The following is a 20,582-nucleotide window of genomic DNA, read 5'->3' on the forward strand; positions in this document are numbered from 1 at the left end:
TATCAAGCTCCTGGTAACCCTCCTGCCTCCGCCTCCCAAAGTGTTGGGATTATAGGTATGAATCACAGCCCCCAGCCTATACTTATTTTAATAACATTTATCTGTATAAAATTAATCTCAGGAAGGCTAAGCTTTTTTTTTTTGAAAGCCTTATTGTGAGATGATTAATATATCATACATTCCTCTAAATTGTACAATTCAACTTTTTTTTAGTGAATTCAGAGTTGCGTAACCATCATCACGATGAACTTTGGAACATCTCATTATCCCCCAAAGCAGCTCTGTTTTCATCATCAATCATTTCTCATTCCTCTCAAATGCTGTCCCCTAGTCTAGGAAACCATGAATTTACTTTCTGCCTCTCTAGATTTGCCTGTTCTAGATGTTTCCTACAAATAGAATCATACAATATGTGGTCTCTTGTGCCTGGTCTCTTTCACTTAGCCTAATGTTTTCAAGGTTCCTCCACACTGTAGCATGTATCAGAATTCCATTCCTTTTTATTGCTGAATCATCCACTGAATGCACAGACCACATTTTATTTATCCATTTGTCCACTGAGGGATATTTTGGTTGTTTCCACTTTTTGGCTACTGTGAATAAAGTTGCTATGAACAATTTATGTGCAAGATTTTGTGTAGACATATGTTTTCTGTTCTCTTGGGTACATACCTAGGAGTAGAGTTGCTTTGTCGCATGGTGACTCCCTGCTCAACCCTTTGAGGAATGCCAACTGTTTTCCAACGTTTCTGAATCATTTAATATTCCTACCAGCAACGTACAAGGGTTCCAGTTTCTCCGTGCCCACCAATACCTGTTATTGTCCAGCTTTTCTTATTTTAGCCATCTTATTTTAGAGTGCGAAGTGATATCTCGTTACAGCTTACATTTGCATTTCCCTAACAGTTCACGATGTTGAGCATCTTTTCATGTGCTTGCTGGCCATTTGTAAATCTCCTTGGGAGAAATGTCTATGCCGATCCTTTGCCCAGTTTTTAATTGGGTCATTTGTCTTTTTGTTGTGAAGTTGTAAGAGGTCTTTATATATTCTGGACATAAATCCCTCATGAGATACATAATTTGCAAATATTTTATTCCATTTGGGGAGTTTTTTTATTTCCTTTATGACATTCTTTGAAGCATAAAGGTTTTCATTCTGATGAGGTCTAATGTATCTACTTTTTCTTTAGTTGCTTGTGCTTTTGGTTTCTGGAACCAAATGTTACATTAATTTCTGTTCTGGGAGTTCCCAGGCCATTCATATAATACAAATTCAAAACCCAGTCCTGAGTGGGGCACAGGACACAGACTGACTTTTCATTCTCTACTCAGAGTCCAGGTAGACATACAGTCAAACCTCTGCAGGCAGAGTTTCAGCCTCTCCTAGGAAGGAGGGTAAGGCCTTCAAGAGCCGTGTCTCAAGTGCAGGAGTTTAGGCCCTAACTCTCCCCTTACACAGATTCAAAGCTGACTCTCTTGTTCCTGCAAGTTCGTCAAATCCTAGGTCCTGAAACCACCAGGAAAGGTCCAGCCCAATCCCCACCCCACCCAGGACAGCTGCGGCACCAGCCCAACACTTCCTGCTGAACTCTTCCTGGTTCCTGTTACGCCTCTGACACCTGAGGATTTCCCTGTTTTTCTTACGAATGCATTGATGAATTTATTTATTTACTTATTTTTTTGAGGCACAGTCCCACTCTGTTGGCCAGGCTGGAGTGTGGCACAATCACAGCTCACTGCAGCCTCAAACTCCCAGGCCCAAGCCATCTTCCCACCTTAGCCTCCCAAGTAGCTATGACTACAGGTGTATGTCACCACACCTGGCTAATTTTTGTATTTTTTGTAAAGATGGGGTCTCACTATGTTGCCTAGACTGAACTCCTGGACTCCAGCAATCCTCCAGATTCAGCTTCCCAAAGTGCTGGGATTATAGGTGTGGGTTACTGTGTCTGGCCAATACATTTAAGATTTCAGAAAGTTATATTTTATCTATAATTTTTTGTTGGTTATAGCAGAAGTTTTAATTTTGAAAAAATATTTTCTTGGCCTGCCTTTTCCTGGATTTAGAACTGTCCCTCTGAACTTTTCAAGTTCTCTTCTTTGTCACAAAGATTCATATAGTGAAGATAACAGAAGTTTTCGAAATCCACGTGACCACAATCCCAGGCTGTGTGTTGGTGCGTCTCCACCTTTCCTTTGGAACGTAATGAAAGCTGCAGTCTGAAGGAGAGCCAAGGGACACCGGGCCCAACCCTACTGCTTGGGCAGTTCCCTCCTGAAACACTGGTCCTCTCAAAAGCATACTGGTTATCACCATGGCTGCTCTTCCAGGGCTCTCATTGGAGGGCTCCAGGGTTCACACCACGCCCTGAGAGCATTCCCACTCGGCCGTGGTTCCGCTTCTCCCTGCTACTGCTTAAGAGTCCTCCCGTCTACCCTCACCTCCTGCACTCCGAGAAGAGTAGGAAGAAATAAAGCCACAAAGTGGCACAGGAGCTTTTGCTTGCCGCTGGTGACTGACAGTGGACCAGCGTTGAGGAAACCCAGGGGGTTGTGTGTGATGCAAACCAGTGTGCATTACAGCAAAACCTACAAGGGAGGCAGCAGGTTCAGACCTGTCACTGGTGGGAACTGGGGAATGAACAAGAAAGGATGAGAGGAGCCTTTACCCAGAGCTTCCCAGGCCCTTCCATGCCATGGCACACAGAGCGGGTGGCACCTGCAGATACACTGGGCATATGCTGGTGCCCTTGGTGTGCCAGGTGCTGCTGGGCCCAAGCCCAGGGTACACACTCCTCACCCCAGCCTGGCCCCCTCGAGGGTAGAAGGGTGGTGTTGGGCACACCTGCACCCATCGCAGCACCTGGCATGGATAAGATCAGGAAGAGGTGAGGGGCTGGCACTGCCTGGGGCTCCAGGGCCCCTTTCCTTATTGCTGTGAACTGATCTGCATCCTCCCTCCAGCCGTCCTCAGAGGCCGCCCTCCCACCTCGGCACCACCTTCCATGTTTCCCTCTTCATCTTTGGAGCAAACAGGCCAGGCCCGGGAGCCCTGGGCCCCCCAAGTGTCTACGCTTTCCTCCCTTTTAAACTCCTCCGTCCTGAGGATGGCGGCCCCCCCCATAGCCGCCTCCAGCCATGCCAACAGGCCTTGTGCCCCCGTGTCCTCCGCCTCCTCCCGCTGACCGTGCGAGGTTTTTCTTTGATACCCAACATGCACTTGGCTTCCTAGCTCATCTTTCTGTCCATTTCCCATCAAAGTCACTCTGAGTTCCAACTGTGTCTCCTGTGGCAGTTTCCAGCATCTAGCAAGTTAATTAATTTTTCTATTGAAAACAACAGCACGGGGACTGTCTCTTTACATGGCGTTGTAGCACAGGGACAGAAGCAGGGAGGCTCTGGGTGGGGGACAGGGTAGGCCCCAGGGCATTTCCGAGGACTGTGGGGTGGAAACAGCTGTAGGCAGGCCCTGGCCACCTCTTGACTCCCCAGCTTCAAGGCGATTCTGTCCCCTCGGAGCGCCAAGGAAAGGAGCTGGGCTCAGGAGCTGTCTCCAGGAAACAGCCATGTCTATGACAGCAAAAACAATGGAACCGAATATTCTCATTAACGCAGAGAGTCAGAAAAGAGAAGGAAAAGAGAGTGAATAAGAGGGTTTGAATCAATAAGCAAAATGGATCCAGGCTCCCTGAGGGAAGAAGTGGGGGAGTCTTGTCCTTTTCCTCTGGCCACCGACCCAGTTCACCATCTCAACCCTTCATACTTCCTCTTCATCCCATGTCTGGACAAAGTCAGGAATTTAAGTCATATTTGTAATTTAAGTCATATTTCCTTTTCCTCTGGCCACCGACCCAGTTCACCATCTCGACCCTTCATACCGCCTCTTCATCCCATGTCTGGACAAAGTCAGGGCTTTAAGTCATATTTCTAACAGCCTAGGTTAGTCCAGAATGAACAGCCCCTCCGCAATCAAGCACATGCTGTGACTCTCATCCAAGAAGCGTGGGGCAGAGATGCAGCTGGTTCATTCCTTCTTCAGACAGAACCTCACTAATTCAGATCAGACTGAAGGGACTGGGGTCAGGTGACGGTGAGTCCTTCGTGAGTGTTAATTGTCATCCTTCCCTTGGGTTTCTAAAAATTCAAGGGGGGCAAGAAAAGCTCCTCTGACCCACCGTTGGCTGGTGGAAGTTAGTCCGCAAAGCCTAGAAGATTAGGCAGCTACTTTCAGCATTAGCACAGTGCAGCAGAGGTCTACTCAAAGTCGGCCAAAAACACGTCTCCATTTCTTCCTGGCAACTGGCAGAGCCCCATGACTGAGACGAACAGAGTGACGTTCCACTCCTGAACAGGTTTGAAGAGACCCATTCTTTGCCTTCTTTTCCCTGTTGGCAGCTGGGTGCAGATGGAGATTATTCCCACAGAATAGTAGAGCCTGGGTCCCTGAATCACCTCATGGAAAAGAGCGACCCGCCAAATAGAAACACCCACCTTAGACCACAATATGAGTGAGAAATAAACTCCTATTATGTCCAAGCAATTAAACTTTTGGAGGTCTATTTATTACCACAGGCTAGATTACTTAATCTACTACCTCTATTAATTTGTGACAAGAAGGTCCTGAATACCTTGTATTTTAAAGATTCCCCATAGGATCTTTACACATTCTTGCTTTTCATCATTGGTAGTGAAAATTATCCCTCATTTAGAAAATAGTAACGTGAGTCGAGCCCCTGTTGGAAATCATCACCAGTTTCCAATGAATAGCTTGGGGCCCTAATGAAATCAGGTGGAAATTCCTGCCGAGTCTGGCCTAACACAGGATTAGGAAAGCTCCAAGACAGACACAAGTGGGACAGGCCAATGAGACACCACTAGCCTGGGATCTGGAGGGTCAGGGGCCCTCAGCCCCATCTCTAATGTGGTGTCTGCAGGACGGGAATCGCCTTCCCCTTACCTGACTCCCGCGTCCGGCCCCGCACCACCTCGCTCCACGGCCCGGCCCCGACGGCGTTGAAGGCCTGCATCTGGAGCTCGTATTCCATCCATTCCTCCAGCTCCTCGATGGTGAATTCCCTCTCCAGCCGGTCACTGACGACTTGGGCCAGTGCTGAAGACTGGAGGTCTGAGCGCCAGTACTTAATTCTGTAGCCCACAGACTCAGGGTTCCCGTTGTACTGAGAATCTGGCAGGGGCTAGGAAGGAACAAGGGGCCGTGATGAGTTGACATCTCAGAACTGCCACCCTCACAGGTCTTAAGGGACGGGCCTGTCCTGTGAGGCCAACTCCATGGAGGAAGCATTCCTGGGAGAAACAGTCTTAGAAGCATCTACTTTATTTTTCCCTGAAACTTTTCTTCTGTGAATTAAATGAAACCATGTCAGTAACTTTGGCTGCATATAATTTCTTTTAATACATTTTGGCTTAATTTTGTGGGCAAATGTTCTGATTAAATATCAGGCTGGCTCTCTTACAAATACTGAGTATTGGTTCCATGTTGACCTAGCTTAAGGACTTAGAGATCCGGCGTGAGGCACCACCAGCTTTCCTGCCCCAAGGAATATTCCTCAGTTCCAAGAAGAGAGTGAGTAATGCTACTAATTAATCAGATCTCCTGGGCTGGCCTAAGATCCAACACTAATTGTAAAATGCAATACTTTTTGGTTTGACGATGAGATTAGTTTTGACTAGGACAAAGGCGTGACCAAGAAACTCCTAAGCCCTGGATTAGTGTGTGCCGTGGCTAATCCAGGACCCGGGTGCCTCCAGCCTCCCTTCTCACCCCCACTCACCACCCAGCGAAGCCGCAGGCTGGTCTCACTGGCAGTCCGGACCGTGATGCTGGTTGGAGCCACATCGGGTGGGGCCTGCAGGGTCTGGATGACCCGGGAAGACTGACTGTAGGGGCTCGGCCCGACAATGTTCACTTGCTTCATTCGAAATCTAAAGGCAAAACCACTGATGAGACTTACGGCCAAGCAAAGGTAAGAAGGAAAAGAATGAAACCACAAAGGCCCTGACCGTTTCTCAAGGGAGGGCTCAGATAGGTGTCTACCCATACATAAAGGCTATTGCTCAAGGACACCCTCCTTTCACCTGGTTTCATTAAAACTGCAAACTGTGGCCAGGTGCAGTGGCTTACACTTGTAATCCTAGCACTTACGGAGGCCAAGGTGGGAGGTGGCGGGGGATCACCTGAGGTCAAGAGTTCCAGATCAGCCTGGCCAAAATGGCGAAATCTCGTCTCTATTAAAAATACCAAAATTAGCCGGGCATGGTGGCGGGCACCTGTAATCACAGCTACTCAAGAGGCTGACACAGGAGAATCGCTTGAACCGGGGAAGGAGAGGTTGCAGTGAACCAAGATCATGCCACTGCACTCCAGCCTGGGTGACAGAGCGACACTCTGCCTCAAAAAAAAAAAAAAAAAAAAAAAAAAGCAAATTGCATATGTGGCCTTTTCCCCCTAGAAGCCTTCAAAGAAAGGTACAGGTACATCAATTGCAACTCAACAATTTTAAAATTTTAAATTTCCGAGTGAAATGTAGTTGGATGGATTGGGTGTCCAGAAATCAATGTTATTAGTTGCTCTGATTCAAGTTTAGGAAAACCTCAAGGAGTTAAGGTGCAAGTAGCTATGGGACCGAATTAGAATGTCAAGATGTTACTAGCAAGTGGCAGTTTTGAAGTCTAGCCTTTTAAATGACCCAAACGGCACCCTGAACCTCTTTTTCTGTTGGTTCAGGATAAGAACGAGGGGTGAAAGGAAAATATCTTGAACCCCAAATCACTAAGCTAAAAGGAAAAGCAAGCTGGAAACTGCCTGGGGCAAACCTGCTTCTTATTCTCTTCAAAGTCATCCCTCTGGTCACTGAGATAGATGCAGATCTGACGGCCTCCTTTGGAAATGCTCATCAGAAACTCAGAAGAATGCGACCCTTTGTCTCTCACCTATCTGTGACCTGCAAGCCCCCTACCCTGCTTGTAGTCCTCCTGCCTTTGCTTCAAGCTGTCCCACCTTTCCAGACTGAACCAATGCACTTCTTGCCTATATTGATTGATGTCTCACATCTTCCTAAAATGTATAAAAGCAAGCTGTGCCCTGATCTCCTTGGGCACGTGTTATCAGGATCTCCTGAGGCTGGGTCACGGGCGCATCCTCAACCTTGGCAGAACAAACTTTCTAAGTTAACTGAGGCCTCTATCAAAGTTTCAGGCTTCACACCGCACTCTGTGATTCCAATCCAATGAGGAACTGTGAGATCTTCAGCAAATCTGGCGATCTCCGTTTCCTTGACTATAAAATGAGGGTGGAGTTCGATGTTCTCTAAAATCTACAGGAGTGCTTTCAGTTCAGTCTCTTCTTTATCCATACATAAACAATTATTTGAATTCAATTTACATACAATAAAAAAAATCCCAAGTGTGCACATACGCATTTGCTATAGAGGTTCCCCAAATGTACCTGAGTTTCAGACAGGGACACTGATCTCTACTTACAGTTTCTGATCTTTTAAATCATTATATAGCTTCAGTTAATTTCACACGGTAAGTCTTGAATCCCAACAGCTCATTTTAAGCTAAATGTTTTTCTTTAAAAAAACTGTGTATTGTGTCTTGATTTGTCTGTTGTAAGCTTCTGAAGGATGTTAAAATGAATACAAGATAAATAGCATCTCTCATTAGGCTGTTTTTTTTTAAACTCTAACTTTGGTTTTGTTCTGGAAAGAAAAATTCTTCACAAGGATGTAATTCCACCTTTTAGTCCCTGAATTAGTAATTCCTACTCTTTCATTCTCCAATTGTATGAAATGTATCCATCCTGGCAGAACAATGACATTATCAGACTCAACATCTGGTGATAACTGGAAATTCCATCTCCTTCCAAGGCCTTACGGGAAGTGATCACAGCACTAACAGTTCATGATCACCCTACCCTTTGTTAAGGCCAGGGATTTATTGCCCGGATCAGTTTCAGGGATCAAGAAGCTAAAGGTTAAATGGTATGTTAATTGCTTGATGAGTGAGACTAGCAGCTTCTGGGGCCTGCCTGGGAAAGGGAGCAGAAGAATCTTCCAAGGACGTCTGCTTTGTTTGCACAAGGCATGTTAATAGTCCCAAGAGGTTGTGGAGTTTGGTAAAGTGCCACGTCTCTGCTGCGTGTGGTTCTTGGCTGTTCAGCCTAATATAATAGTGGGCCATTTCTATGGGGTGTTTTGCCAGCTGGTACTGATAGAAGGAGCCTCATGAGTCTAACATCTGCCTATCATTTCCCTTGGAATAACACCCAGCTATGCATCCTGCCTGCTCCTTAAGGCTTTGATGTACTGTTATTGCCACTTGGAAAGATCTCATTTGCATGCATACGACTGGGTTTTACTATTGCCAACAGAAGCCACCTGCCTGGGCTGCCAGCGTTTCCTCCTGTAACAGCTTATTACTGCTGTTCTCACCTGTAGTGAGTGTAGGGCGTGAGGTTTGGGATCTCCAGCGTCTGGGCATCAGGCTCATTCTCCTCTTCATAGAGGGTGACCCACTCCTCCTCGTCGCCGATAGCTCCCACCTGTGCAGAGTGAGACACTGAGATAGGCTGGACGTGCCTTAGGGACTCAGGCTGCCCTGTAGACCTTGTGCACCTGCTGGTACCTAGTGAGCTGGGCAGGGCTGCAAGGCGTCCCCACACCTGGGATGAGTTGAGTCCTGCACAATCCCCTCTCATGCCTTGGAGATACAGGCTCTTGCTACGCCCAACATCAAGTCTGGGTGAGTTTTAGTTAAAAGTTCACAGTCAAGAACTGGGCCGCAGAAGGACTGGACCCAAAGGGTGAAACCCCTGGAAACAAACCTCTGAGGACTTGGAGGCCATCAGTGATGGAGGGGACCGTCCATACCATCTCATCCTTCCTCTCTTTGACAAGTGAGGGCTCAGAGAGAGCCTGGAGAGGAAGACTTGGCCAGGACCATGGTGAACAGTGACAGAACTGTGGGCACAGGCTGGGGGTCCAGCTTCTACCCCAACCACACACCAAACAGACGCCATTGCTGGCCCATGGCGCAAGGAAGGTCCTTAGGCAGGGAAGGATGAGGCTTCTGCCCTGGAAGCCAGACCGGCAGGCCCAGTCCCCTTAAGATTTAAAGAAACTGCCTCCTGGCAGCGCGGATGAGGGAAGAGCCACTTCCTTCAACAGAGACTCGCCTTTTCCAGGTCTGCTGGTGATGCCTGCAGGGTGCCCTGCAAGTTCCCCAGCTTCTGCCTCTCCCAAGTCTTTGCTCCTGCCCCATGGTCTGCCCCGTGCTAATTTTACTCCCTGTCTGGGAGCTCCACACCATCAGCCTGCTCGGTAGCATTCCATTTCCCCTAATCTGACCCTGAGCCCGACCTCGCACTCATCCTCGTGTTTTCTTTTTTTTTTGAGACGGAGTCTCGCTCTGTCGCCCAGGCTGCAGTGCAGTGGTGCGATCTCAGCTCACTGCAAGTTCTGCCTCCCGGGTTCACACCATTCTCCTGCCTCAGCCTCCCGAGTAGCTGGGACTACAGGCGCCCGCCACCATGCCCAGCTAATTTTTTGTATTTTTAGTAGAGACGGGGTTTCACCGTGTTAGCCAGGATGGTCTCCATCTTGTGACCTCGTGATCCGCCTGCCTTGGCCTCCCAGAGTGTTGGGATTACAGGCGTGAGCCACCACACCCGGCCTCATCCTTGTGCTTTTAAGAAACCTAAGTGCCAGTGCCACTTCTACTGCTGCACCAAGCTGACCGTGTCCCTCTCTCCACCCTTGACGGTGCCACACAAGCTGTGCCAGGGAGTCACAGGGGAGACAGCCATGGCCTCGTACCCACCAGGAGAGCCCTGGAGCTCTTCTTTGGAGATCTCTGCACCCCCATCACAAGCACACTCTGGTCTCGTGTGACCCTGTGGCTCTGGGGGACCCAAAGGGACACAGAGAAGGCCAGCTGCAAGCATGGAGAGCATGTCAGGACAAACTGGCTGCTGGAGCGGGATCGGCCTGGGGCCTGGTGCATTTAACGCTTCGTAAGCGGCTTAAATGACAGGATAGGAAACGTGCTCACTAAGTGTGCAGAGGAAACCAAGTTGGCGGGTGGCCAAGTCTTGGGAGGGTGGCAGGAGAAATCAAAACGACCTTGGTCAACTGGAGATATGGATGCAGAGGAGACTGTGTAAGCAGGCGTGCTGGTGGCCTGCTTCCTAGAGAACTTGAAAGGCAAAGCGCAAAACTCTCAGTGCTCTCAGCTGAAAACATCCACACGGTCAGGGGCTCCTCCAAAAGTTACACACAGAGTCACCGCATGAGCCAGCAACTCTGTCCCCAGGCATTGACCCAAGAGAACAGACAACAGGTGTCTTAACAGATACCTGCAGGCACATGCTCCTAGCGCACCAGTCACAACAGCCAAAGCCGTGAACAAGGCAAACGCCCAGCACTGAGTGGATAAACCAAAGGACTCTCTGCACCATGGAGCAGGATTCAGCCATAGAAAGGAACAATGCCCCCACACCTGCTACCAGATGGACGAATCTCAAAACATGATGGATGCAAAGTGAAGGAAGCCTGACCCGAAGTCCCCGCACCGCACGATTCCATTTGATGAAATGTCCAGGATCTTTCAATCCATTGAGACAGAATGCAGGTTGATGGTTGCCAGGGGATGGGGAGAGGAGAGGATGGGAAGTGACTGCTATTGGGTGTGGGGTCTCTTCGTGGTGTGATAAAGACGTTTTGGAACTAGACAGATGTGGTGGTTGCATGGCACTGGGAATCTATTGAGTTGTGAATGGTACTCTTTAACATGGTTAATTTTACATGAGGTGAATTTCACCTCAATTAAAAAAAGAAACAGTAAAATGAAGTGTAGAATGACGGGCCAAAAACATTTGGTAGAGAATGAGCTGGAGACCAGCGTACATAATGAACAGCCCCGAAGTCGGCAAAACCACAGGGCTGTGCCATTAGGAAAAGACTGTGTAGCTGGCACAGCTAGAGGCGAAGGGGGCAAGTCCCTTGGCACCAAAGTGAACCAGTTCTCAGCACTGGGGGTAGCCATCGAAACCCTCCAATCCTCACTTCAGAGACACAGAAAACAAGAGTTAGGTGGATAGATTAAGGTTCCACAGAACACCCATCTCAGAGAAGGGAAGGGTCTAGGCAAACCTGGGGCCGGACTAGCTCTTGAGTCAGACAGGACTGAGGCCTCCCTATGCCCTGTCAGGGCCCATGGCACCATGGCAACTGCCTCCCTCCATCGCGTCCGTGAAGAGGGAAGGGACCCAGGGGCAGAATGCTGACATTGGAGCCATCCAATCCTAATGGGCAAAAAGAGAATTAACTTCAGGATCCGGGGATCTCAGGGTAGCTCACTCAAGTCGGCTCGAAAGCTCTGGCCCCGGCACAGTGTGCAGTGGAGAGGGGCCATGCAATAATTTTTTTTTTTTTTTGAGACGTAGTCTTGCTCTGTCGCCCAGGCTGGAGTGCAGTGGCATGATCTCAGTTCACTGCAAGCTCTGCCGCTCATGCTATTCTCCTGCCTCAGCCTCCCGAGTAGCTGGGACTACAGGCGCCCGCCACCATGCCCAGCTAATTTTTTGTATTTTTAGTAGAGATGGGGATTCACCGTGTTAGCCAGGATGCTCTCGATCTCCTGACCTCGTGATTCACCTGCCTCGGCTTCCCAAAGTGCTGGGATTACAGGCGTGAGCTGCCGCGCCCAGCGAGGCCGTGCAATATTTATCTGTGTGACTGATGCATGAATGGGTCCACCCATAAGCTAGGAAGCTGGAGGACATTATTCCAGCCCATGCTATGCTGAAAGAAGCCGAGGTCCAGAAATGAGTGACTCATTCAAGGTCACCGAGTGTTTGTCGCAAGATCAGCACAGCTCACAACACCTTCCAGGCCTCCAGGTAAAGAACACGCACCACAGCACAGAGGGAAGGGCAAGCAAGACAGCTGCTCAGGCTTCCGTGGGAGGCCCCCGGCTGCCTAGGCAGTGTCTCAGGGGAGGAGATGGGGGTCGTGGGCGGGCTGGGACCAGATACTGGGGAGTGGGGAGGACCAAGCCCCGCGTTTTTTCAGTTGGATTTTACTGGGTGCAAAGTGCTTCCCTGTTGAATGCGGGCCCCGTGGCCTGGTTTAGCGGTTTTAGAGTTCTCGGTGACTTAGGTGGGCTCCTCTTAGGGAAACCAGTCCTCTGGGGATTAAACCAAAGCACTGGGCGATTTCATAGAAAGTTTTTTGTTTTTGTTTTTATTTTTTTAAAAAAAGGAAGAAAGGAAGAAAAAGGGATGACTTAAAAATTTCAGACGGTCCATTCAGGACCTTTTATTTATCACTCAATGACGTGTAAGCGCTAAGGGAAGAGCCAGCAGTCAGGGTGCACGTCACTCACATGCGTAGCTCACGGTACCAAGTGACCGGTGGGCGCTTTGCCTGGCAGTCTCCTGCCTTCCAGGTCCTTGCCTGGTCTGTGCATGTGTCGGGGGAAACAGACACCTGGTAGGTTCAACTTACTCTCCAAGACCCCAAGCTGCACCACGGATGCTCATTCACCTTCGCTAAGCGACTCCAAGTCTCCTTCCTCTGGTCTGCCCCTGCAGCCCCACCCTCCCCACCCTGGATGTGTGTTTTGGGCTGCCTGAGGGAGAAATCAACAAGACGGAGGAACGCTGGGGTCCTGGGTGGGGGCGCTGCCTAGAGCTCCCTGCCCTCCTCTGGCCTGGATGCTCGGCATGTATGGATTCAGTCTGTCTGGTTACTTTCCCGGCCCCAGAAGCAGTCACCTGAGGCCTGGGGGCTTCCTGACCCTGTGGGCTCCCCGATCCGGTTCAGGCACTGGGCACTCAGGGCACGCTCTCGGCCACAAGGGCTGCTGTGGGGTCCGTGGGGGTCAGGGCAGTGGTTCCGGGATTCAGGGCTGTTCCACCCCCATGACAAAGAGGAACGAAAGAGAACCAGTAAGGCCTGGGAGGCTGCCCGGGAGAGAAAGGCAAGCGCGCGTTGAGAGAGCAGGAGAGTGGGGGAAAGCACAGCCAGAGGCAGCCAGGCTCATCAGGTTTTTCTGAGAACGCTGGGCCTGCGGCTCCCTCTGCAGAGATGCTGGGAAACCACTGAACGGTCAGCAACCCGGCCGGCCTGGGGTGGGTGGCTCGCGCCTGTAATCCCGGCACTTTGGGAGGCCGAGGCAGGTGGATCACAAGGTCAGGAGATCGAGACCATCCTGGCTAACACAGTGAAACCCTATCTCTATTAAAAATACAAAACAATTAGCCAGGCGTGGTGGCGGGCGCCTGTAGCCCCAGCCACTCAGGAGGCTGAGGCAGGAGAATGGCGTGAACATGGGAGGCAGAGCTTGCAGTGAGCTGAGATCACGCCACTGTATTCCAGCCTGGGTGACAGAGCGAGACTCCATCTCAAAAAAAAAAAAAATAACAATAATAATAAAAATAAATAAGTAAATAAATAAGAAACGGGGGCCAGTGGGGCGGCCAATCTCCACTTCATCCTTTCCCGCAGGGAGGGCCTGAGGAGGGAGGCCTTTCCGAGGCCCTGGGGCTGTTCTCCATGAAGTGACTCCCTTCACCTGCCTTCTGAGCAGCGAGTGTCTGGTTATCTACAGGGCTGTTGTTTTGCTGAGCATAAAACGGTTTCGGGGCCGGGATCAACGGATTGGGACAAGGGCAGACCATTGAAGGTGGCAGCCAAGGTCAAACTCCCCTGCCCTTCCTGCCCAGTGCCTGGTCTCCCTTTTTGAAAGATGTTGATTGGAACAGGTGCCAAATGATTGGTGAACCCAGGCAGGCGCCACATGGCTCCATTAGGCTCTGCGTGCACTTCCTCCTGCAGCCGCAGTTTGTCATTACCTGGAGGCATCACACAGTCTCCAACACCTGTCCCCCTGCACTGCTCTTCCCCCTCTCAGAGTGTGTCTGCTCCTTCCACCCCTCCTCTCTGCAACTGGCTGACTCCTTTGGAATCTGGAGAGCATCCGGCCTTTGGGAAGCCTCAGGGCAGCATCCCTCTCAGCCTCTCACTGCTCCCGCTAGGCTGCCAGAATCTATGTCCTAATTCTGTGCTCCCATAGCCTCTTCAATGTATCCCCGGCACAGTGCGGATCATCATTGTCAAACCATTCATTTAAAAACACAACTCCCAGGCCGGGAGTGGTGGCTCATGCCTGTAATCCCAGCACTTTCGGAGGCTGAGGTGGGTGGATCACGAGGTCACAAGACCGAGACCAGCCTGGCCAGCATGGTGAAACCCCATCTCTACTAAACATGCAAAAATTGACTGGGTGTGGTGACACGTGCCTGTAGTCCCAGTTACTCGGGAGGCTGAGGCAGGAGAATCACTTGAACCAGGAGGGTGGAGGTTGCAGTGAGCTGAGATCACGCCGCTGCACTCCAACCTGGTGACAGAGTGAGAGTCCATCTAAGACAAACACACAAAAAACAAAAAAACATAACTCCTGGCCAGGCATGGTGGCTGACACCTGTAATCCCAGCACTTTGGGAGACCAAGGCAAGTGGATCACCTGAGGTCAGGAGTTCAAGACCAGCCTGGCTAACATGGTGAAACCCCGTCTCTGCTAAAAATACAAAAATTAGCTGGGCATGGTGGCACGTGCCCGTAATCCCAGCTACTTGGGAGGCTGAGGCAGGAGAATCGCTTGAACTTGGGAGGTGGAGGTTGCTGTGAGCTGAGATTGCGCCACTCCACTCCAGCCTGGGTGACAGAGTGAGACTCCATCTCAAAAGAATAAATAAATAAATAAATAAATAAATAAATAAATAAATAAAAACACAACTCCTGGGAGACATGGCAGGAGGATCTCTTGAGCTTGGGAGCTCAAAATCAGCCTGGGCAACAGAGGGAGACTCCATCTCTACAAAATAATTTAAAAAAAAAATTAGCCAGGCATGGCTCCAGCTACTCAGGAGGATGATGCAGGAGGATCATTAGAGCCCAGGACGTCAAGGCTGCAGTAGCTATGATCACACCACTGCACTCCAGCCTGGATGACAGAGCGAGACCCTGCCTCAAAAATAAATAAATACAAATTCTCATACGAATACATAGTGTGTGTCAAAGATTTATTTCGCTCATTAATGAGGAACTAGTGGGATGGTAAAACTGGTTCGGAGGGGAATATATGTCAAAGTATGTAGCGTGAATGAAAGAAACAATGCTCAATAAGATCAAAAAGTCAGACATTAAAGCGGCTATGAGAGCGATATAACCGCGACCTCTGGCTTTGCAACTTATAATCTTCTACAAGGTAGCATCTAACTTCACAGGGTCTGGGCCAAATTAACACACAGTAAGTCAAACACAATTACCTTCCTTAACGAGATGGCCCTTAGCAGGTATATTAAAGCAGGCTCTAGGCCAGGTTCAGTGGCTCATGTCTATAATCCCAGCACTTCAGGAGGCCAAAGTGGGAGGTTTGCTTGAGTCCAGGAGTTCGAGACCAGCCTGGGCAACATGATGAGACTCCATCTCTATAAAAAATACAAAAACTAGGTAGGTGTGGTGGTGCATGCCTGTAGTCCCAGCTACTCTGGAGGCTGAGGCAGGAGGATCGCTGGAGCACGGAGGGTCTAGTCTGCAGTGAGTGGTGATTATGCAACTGTACTCCACCATGGGCTACAGAGGGAGACCCCGTTTCAAACACAAACAAGCAGGGCTCTAGTACTGCAGTTAGCAAATTCTGGCCCAGGGGCCGAATCTGGCCCACTTCCTGTTTTTGTAAATAAAGTTTTATTGGAACACAGCCACAGTCACTGGTTTGTGTGGCTGATAGCTACTTTCACGCTTTTGCAGCAGAACTGCAGAGCTGTAACAGAGAACATCTGACCTGGAAAGCCTAAAGTATTTACTATTGGGACCCTTACAGAAGAAGTGTGGCAAGCCCTGCTGGAGTGCACCATCCCCACGGCACTGACTCCTTCTCCTCGGCCTCTGAGTCCTCTCACCATGCTGTGTCATCACTTCTGGCTGCTTGTGGACTCGCCCTGAGGCAAGGCCAGGGTCTCACCCATCCCTGCACCTCCAGCATCTCTTCCAAGGTCCAGTCTCAACTTGGTGTTTGTTTAACACATGAACGAATTTACAAATGAACATGCAAATGATTTAAAAATCAGTACTGAAAAATGGGTTGCTTTACGCGGAGCTCCAAAACAAATGATCATAAAAAATGTAACTTTACTTAGCGACCTCTAGGGGATAAACTGAAATTTCTATAATAAAAGGTTAACATTTTTGTCTGAAGAGATGAGGACTCTTTTTTTTGAGAGACAGGAGTTCTTTAACCCTGGCTGGGCTCCTCTGGCTCTCCAGTTAGATTTCAAGGCCAAGACAGAGTGTTCTAGAAGCAACTGGGTGCTCACCAACAATGTGCTGATGTAGAGGGAGGCAGAATTCCTTAAAGATAAAACAAATCAAAGCTCTGTGGGGAAGCTGGGATTTTGAAGGGCTTTGTTTTTTTAACTTTTTTTTAAGGCTAATAAACAGCGCTTTACGAGACTTAGGACAAAGGCAGAAATGGCATCTATTTCAAATGCCACCTGGCAGGGGCAGTCCTTCAGGCCCATTAGGGGTGCTGTCTGTCCATTATACCCACGGGGATGCTGCCGCCTGCCACGCACCCCCGGCTTGCCCACTCCCAGGTCTGGCCGGGGTTTGGTGCCAGTGGGCCAGGAGGCTGGGCCTGTTTGTGCACACGAGGTCCGGCCCCTGGGAAAACTGGTGGAAATTGGTGGGCTAGGCAGGACCAGGAACACCCCCACTGGGAGGCTGTGGTGGCCACGATGAGCTCAGCACTCCAGAGGCCAGGGTCAATGGCTGCTCAGAGGACAGTCATTAACCTCATCCCGAAGGTAATTTTGCACATGGAGAGGAAGCAGACAAGGTGCAGCTGCATGTGGGGAGGGGAGGAGGGACGCGAGGAGGTGGCCCCCCTCCATCCAGAGCTAAGAGGAGGAGAAAAAGACGCTCCAGAACCCCTTCCATGGAAACCTGCCAAGCCAGGCACACCCTGCCCGGCTGAAACTCTGGTGTCAGCAGGAAAACTTGCACGTCTAGCAACTTCCACAGACACCGAGTACCCCTCCTTCTGAGGGCTGCTCCCCGCGCCCACCACAGCCAGACGGAGCCTCCCGAGAGGAGGCGGTTGGAGGGCCCCTGCGGAGGGAGGGACAGATGGGAGCTTCTGGCAAAGGCACAGGAAACCAGGAAGGCCCAGTAAGGCCCAGAGGCCAGTTCCCCCAAACAAACTGCAGAGTTTGCACACCTGATGAGCCGGCAGGGGACTCGACGCTGTGCTGCATTTATTTTAGCTCCTAAGGAGACTTCAGGCTTTGAACGAGCCCAGCTCCGGATTCCCAGCCCTTCCCTTGGGACTTCTGTCTTTCCAGGTTGTCATGGTTTTGTCTTTACTGTTTAATATCCTTTCGATCTTCAGAGGCAGAAGGGCTATGGAGTGACGGAGTTTTGTCCCCCGATCCTGAGCTTTGGGCTCCCGGGGTGCCGGCTCCCTCACTCTCCCCCCACTCCCCATCTGGCCCCTTTTCTGCCCCAGCAACCCCAAATGAAGACCCTCCAGAGCCTCTCCTTGCCTCCTCTTTCCTCTCTCTTGCAAGGCCTCCTTCCTGGGGCCCTTCCTGTCCCTCCACAAGGAGACAGAGACCTGGGTGCGGGAGTTCCTTCCTACCGACCACAGGCAGATGCTTCTGAGCTCCAGCAGCTCACATGTGGCAGCCTCACCCCAGAATCGTGGTCTTCCTCCTATGATGGGCCCCGCCTATGGAAAGCCCTATTTCTGGTCACGACATCATCGTCCTCTGTCATCGAGGGTCAGTGCTCCTTCTGTCCCCCACCCCCTCCTGCACGTGGCAGGGTCTCCTCCACAGTCTCTCTTACATTTGCTTGATTTCAGTGGTAGGACCCTGATTTAGAAGCTCCCACCCTCTTGCTTGAACTATTTTCATAGATCAGTGAGTTTTAAAAAATGCAAGTGTTGGCCGGGCACAGTGCCTCATGCCTGTAATCCTAGCATTTTGGGAGGCCGAGGCAGGAGGATCACCTGAGGTCGGGAGTTCGAGACCATCCTGACCAACATGGAGCAACTCTGTCTCTACTAAAAATACAAAATTAGCCAGGCGCATGCCTGTAATCCCAGCTACCCGGGAGGCGGAGATAGGTGAATTGCTTGAACCCGGGAGGCAGAGGTTGCAGTAAGCCGAGATCGCACCATTGCACTCCAGCCTGGGCAACAGAGCGAGACTCCGTCTCAAAAAAAAAGCCAGTGTCCTTACTATCTTAAAACAAACCAAAGGGTCAGGGCTGCCCAACTGTTGGTTTTCAGGGCCCAGGCAAGGTGGCTTCTCTGGCCAGCAGTGCGGAGAGGACAGCAGTGCGGAGAGGAGACCCATATGTGCACCTCCACGTAGGCCTCCCTCCCCACGTCACGCACCCCGCAGGGTTCCACCTAGGGCAGGCCTCAGGGTGCTCTGGGCCTTGGGGCTCACAGCCACAGGGAAGGAGGGGCAGGAGATGAGTCTGGGCCCCCTGTTAACTCACAGGCCCCCACTCATCCGTCTCACCTGACTCCAATTCATGACTCTTGCTATGCTGAGTGGTCCAGCCTCCCTCTCCAGGCCCAGGGGTGCCTGGTGCCCTCCTAACCCACCATCCCCACTGTTGTAGTGGGTCCGGCTGCTGTAATGACCTGCCACAGACTAGGTGGCTTACAAGCAATGGGAGTTCATTTCCTCACAGCGCTGGGACTGAAGGGACCAGGGGGCCAGCCTGGGCGGGTCCTGGTGAGGATTCCCTTCCAGCTTGGGGACGGCCAAGTGCCCCTGTGTCCTCACGTCGTGGAAGGAGAGGGGCACTCATCCTATTGGTGAGGGCCCCACCCCATGACCCCATCCCTTCCTAAAGGCCAGCTGACACCCTCGCCTTGGGGGTGAGGATTTTAGCACAGGAATCGGGGGTACACTCAGTCCACAGTGCCTGGTGCCTGCCTTAGCTCCCCTGCGCTCTCTGCATTCTGACTAGTTTGTTCACATCTCCCAAGCGTGTCCCCTGAAAACAGTCTTCCCACCCGACCCTATGCCCTGAAGGAACCAGCTCCTCCATAAAGCCCTTTTCCTGGAAGCCATCTCCCCGCCACATGGCCCCTGCCCTGGGAGCCCCGGGCCCTGTCTGAGCTGAGCCCTGCAACCTCCCCATCTGCAGCTATCCCTCTCTCCCATCAGATCCGACCCCTCTCAAGGGGAAACAGGGATGTCGATGCTCCCTGCGCCACACACTGGGTGATTCCCTGCTAATACTTCTAAATTCCTGAAAGGCTGGTAAGGACTTCTGCTCCGTTGCCCAGGAAGCAGCGGCTCCTCGGCCAAAAGCTCTGGGGCATAAGGCCTGGCTGGGCCCATGTCCGAGAGACACTGAGCTCCTCAGACTTCTTGTCCACATAGTGAGGACCACAATGGTCACCCTAAAGGGTTGTCAAGAGCCCCCAATGGGACGAGGTCAGCCCCGGACACTCTGGCACATGCTAGTGAGCTCGGTGACCAGCAGCTGTGGTTTCTTAGGGGTGATTTTAGACAAAAGCCAGCCAGCCCCCAAGCACGGCCTTTCCCACCAGCTGCGGCTCCCCTTGGGCCATCTCCCATCACATCCCGCTCACACACGCCCCTCTCTGTGCCCGCTCGGCCCTGCCCATGGTGCATTAGCCACCACTTCCACTGGACGTGGCACACCTGGGCCTGGCTGGCCCTGGAGACATGGCCCTCCCAGGGTGAGCCAGTTCCTGGAGACAGCAAGCAGCTCACCTGGAGGGTACCTTTTGTAACCAGAGCCCAGTCCCACCTCCTCCTCTGCGAGTGCTCACACTCAGGGCTCCGTGCCCCTGTCCTATCACTGGGGCTGGGCATCCAACAGCAGGAACAGCCTCCAGCTCCGGAGCCCGCTGAGACTGACACCAGCCAGTCCTAACCTTGCCTGGCCTGGCCCTTCCCTCGGAAGCCACAGCAGAGGCTCCTGCCACAGTCCCCTCCTCCTCTGCCTCCTCACCAACCCGGTGCTTCCACACGTGGCCCTGCGTGGCATGCCCTGCCCCCTCCCCTCGGGATCTGTCAGCAACAAGCCGTCTTTCCAATGCCATTTGTCTCCCGATCTGTTGGTGTCACCGTTCCCAAATAAAAATAAGATCTACACTTTAAAACAACAGGTGCTGTGCAAGTTTCTAACTCTGAGACTTTCATTCCTCTCTTCTCTCTGCCTGGAATGTCTTCCTACCCATCGAAAGACTATATCCCCTTCAAGGTCCAACCTGAGTCTCACCTCCACTGCAGAGCCTTCCTGGCTGACCCTGCTCACTTACTTGCTTTCACATACTCCCCTGGCCAGAGATCATCACAACAATTCTCACAAGTCTCATGTGTACCAAAATTGAGACTACATTTGTGGCTGGGCACAGTGGCTCACACCTATAATCCCAGCACTTTGGGAGGCTGAGGCAGGAGGATCGCTTGAGCTCAGGAATTTGAGACCAGCCAGGGCCAC

At 51.1% G+C, this 20,582-nt stretch overlaps 1 protein-coding gene across 7 annotated transcripts in view; it reads right to left on the reverse strand.

Annotated features, from left to right (window-relative positions):
- Positions 1-20,582, reverse strand: part of SDK1 (sidekick cell adhesion molecule 1) — a 653,438-nt gene that overhangs the window by 145,242 nt on the left and 487,614 nt on the right. For all 7 annotated transcript variants that reach the window (XM_031665629.1, XM_031665628.1, XM_031665627.1 and 4 more), the window contains 3 exons: positions 8,454-8,563; positions 5,793-5,943; positions 4,958-5,195 (listed from right to left, as the gene is read on the reverse strand). In XM_031665629.1, the coding sequence (XP_031521489.1) occupies positions 4,958-5,195; positions 5,793-5,943; positions 8,454-8,563 (499 nt within the window). The remainder of the gene's footprint in view (positions 1-4,957; positions 5,196-5,792; positions 5,944-8,453; positions 8,564-20,582) is intronic.

Source organism: Papio anubis, chromosome 4 (assembly GCF_008728515.1).
Source record: "Papio anubis isolate 15944 chromosome 4, Panubis1.0, whole genome shotgun sequence".
Taxonomy (NCBI): Eukaryota; Metazoa; Chordata; class Mammalia; order Primates; family Cercopithecidae; genus Papio; species Papio anubis.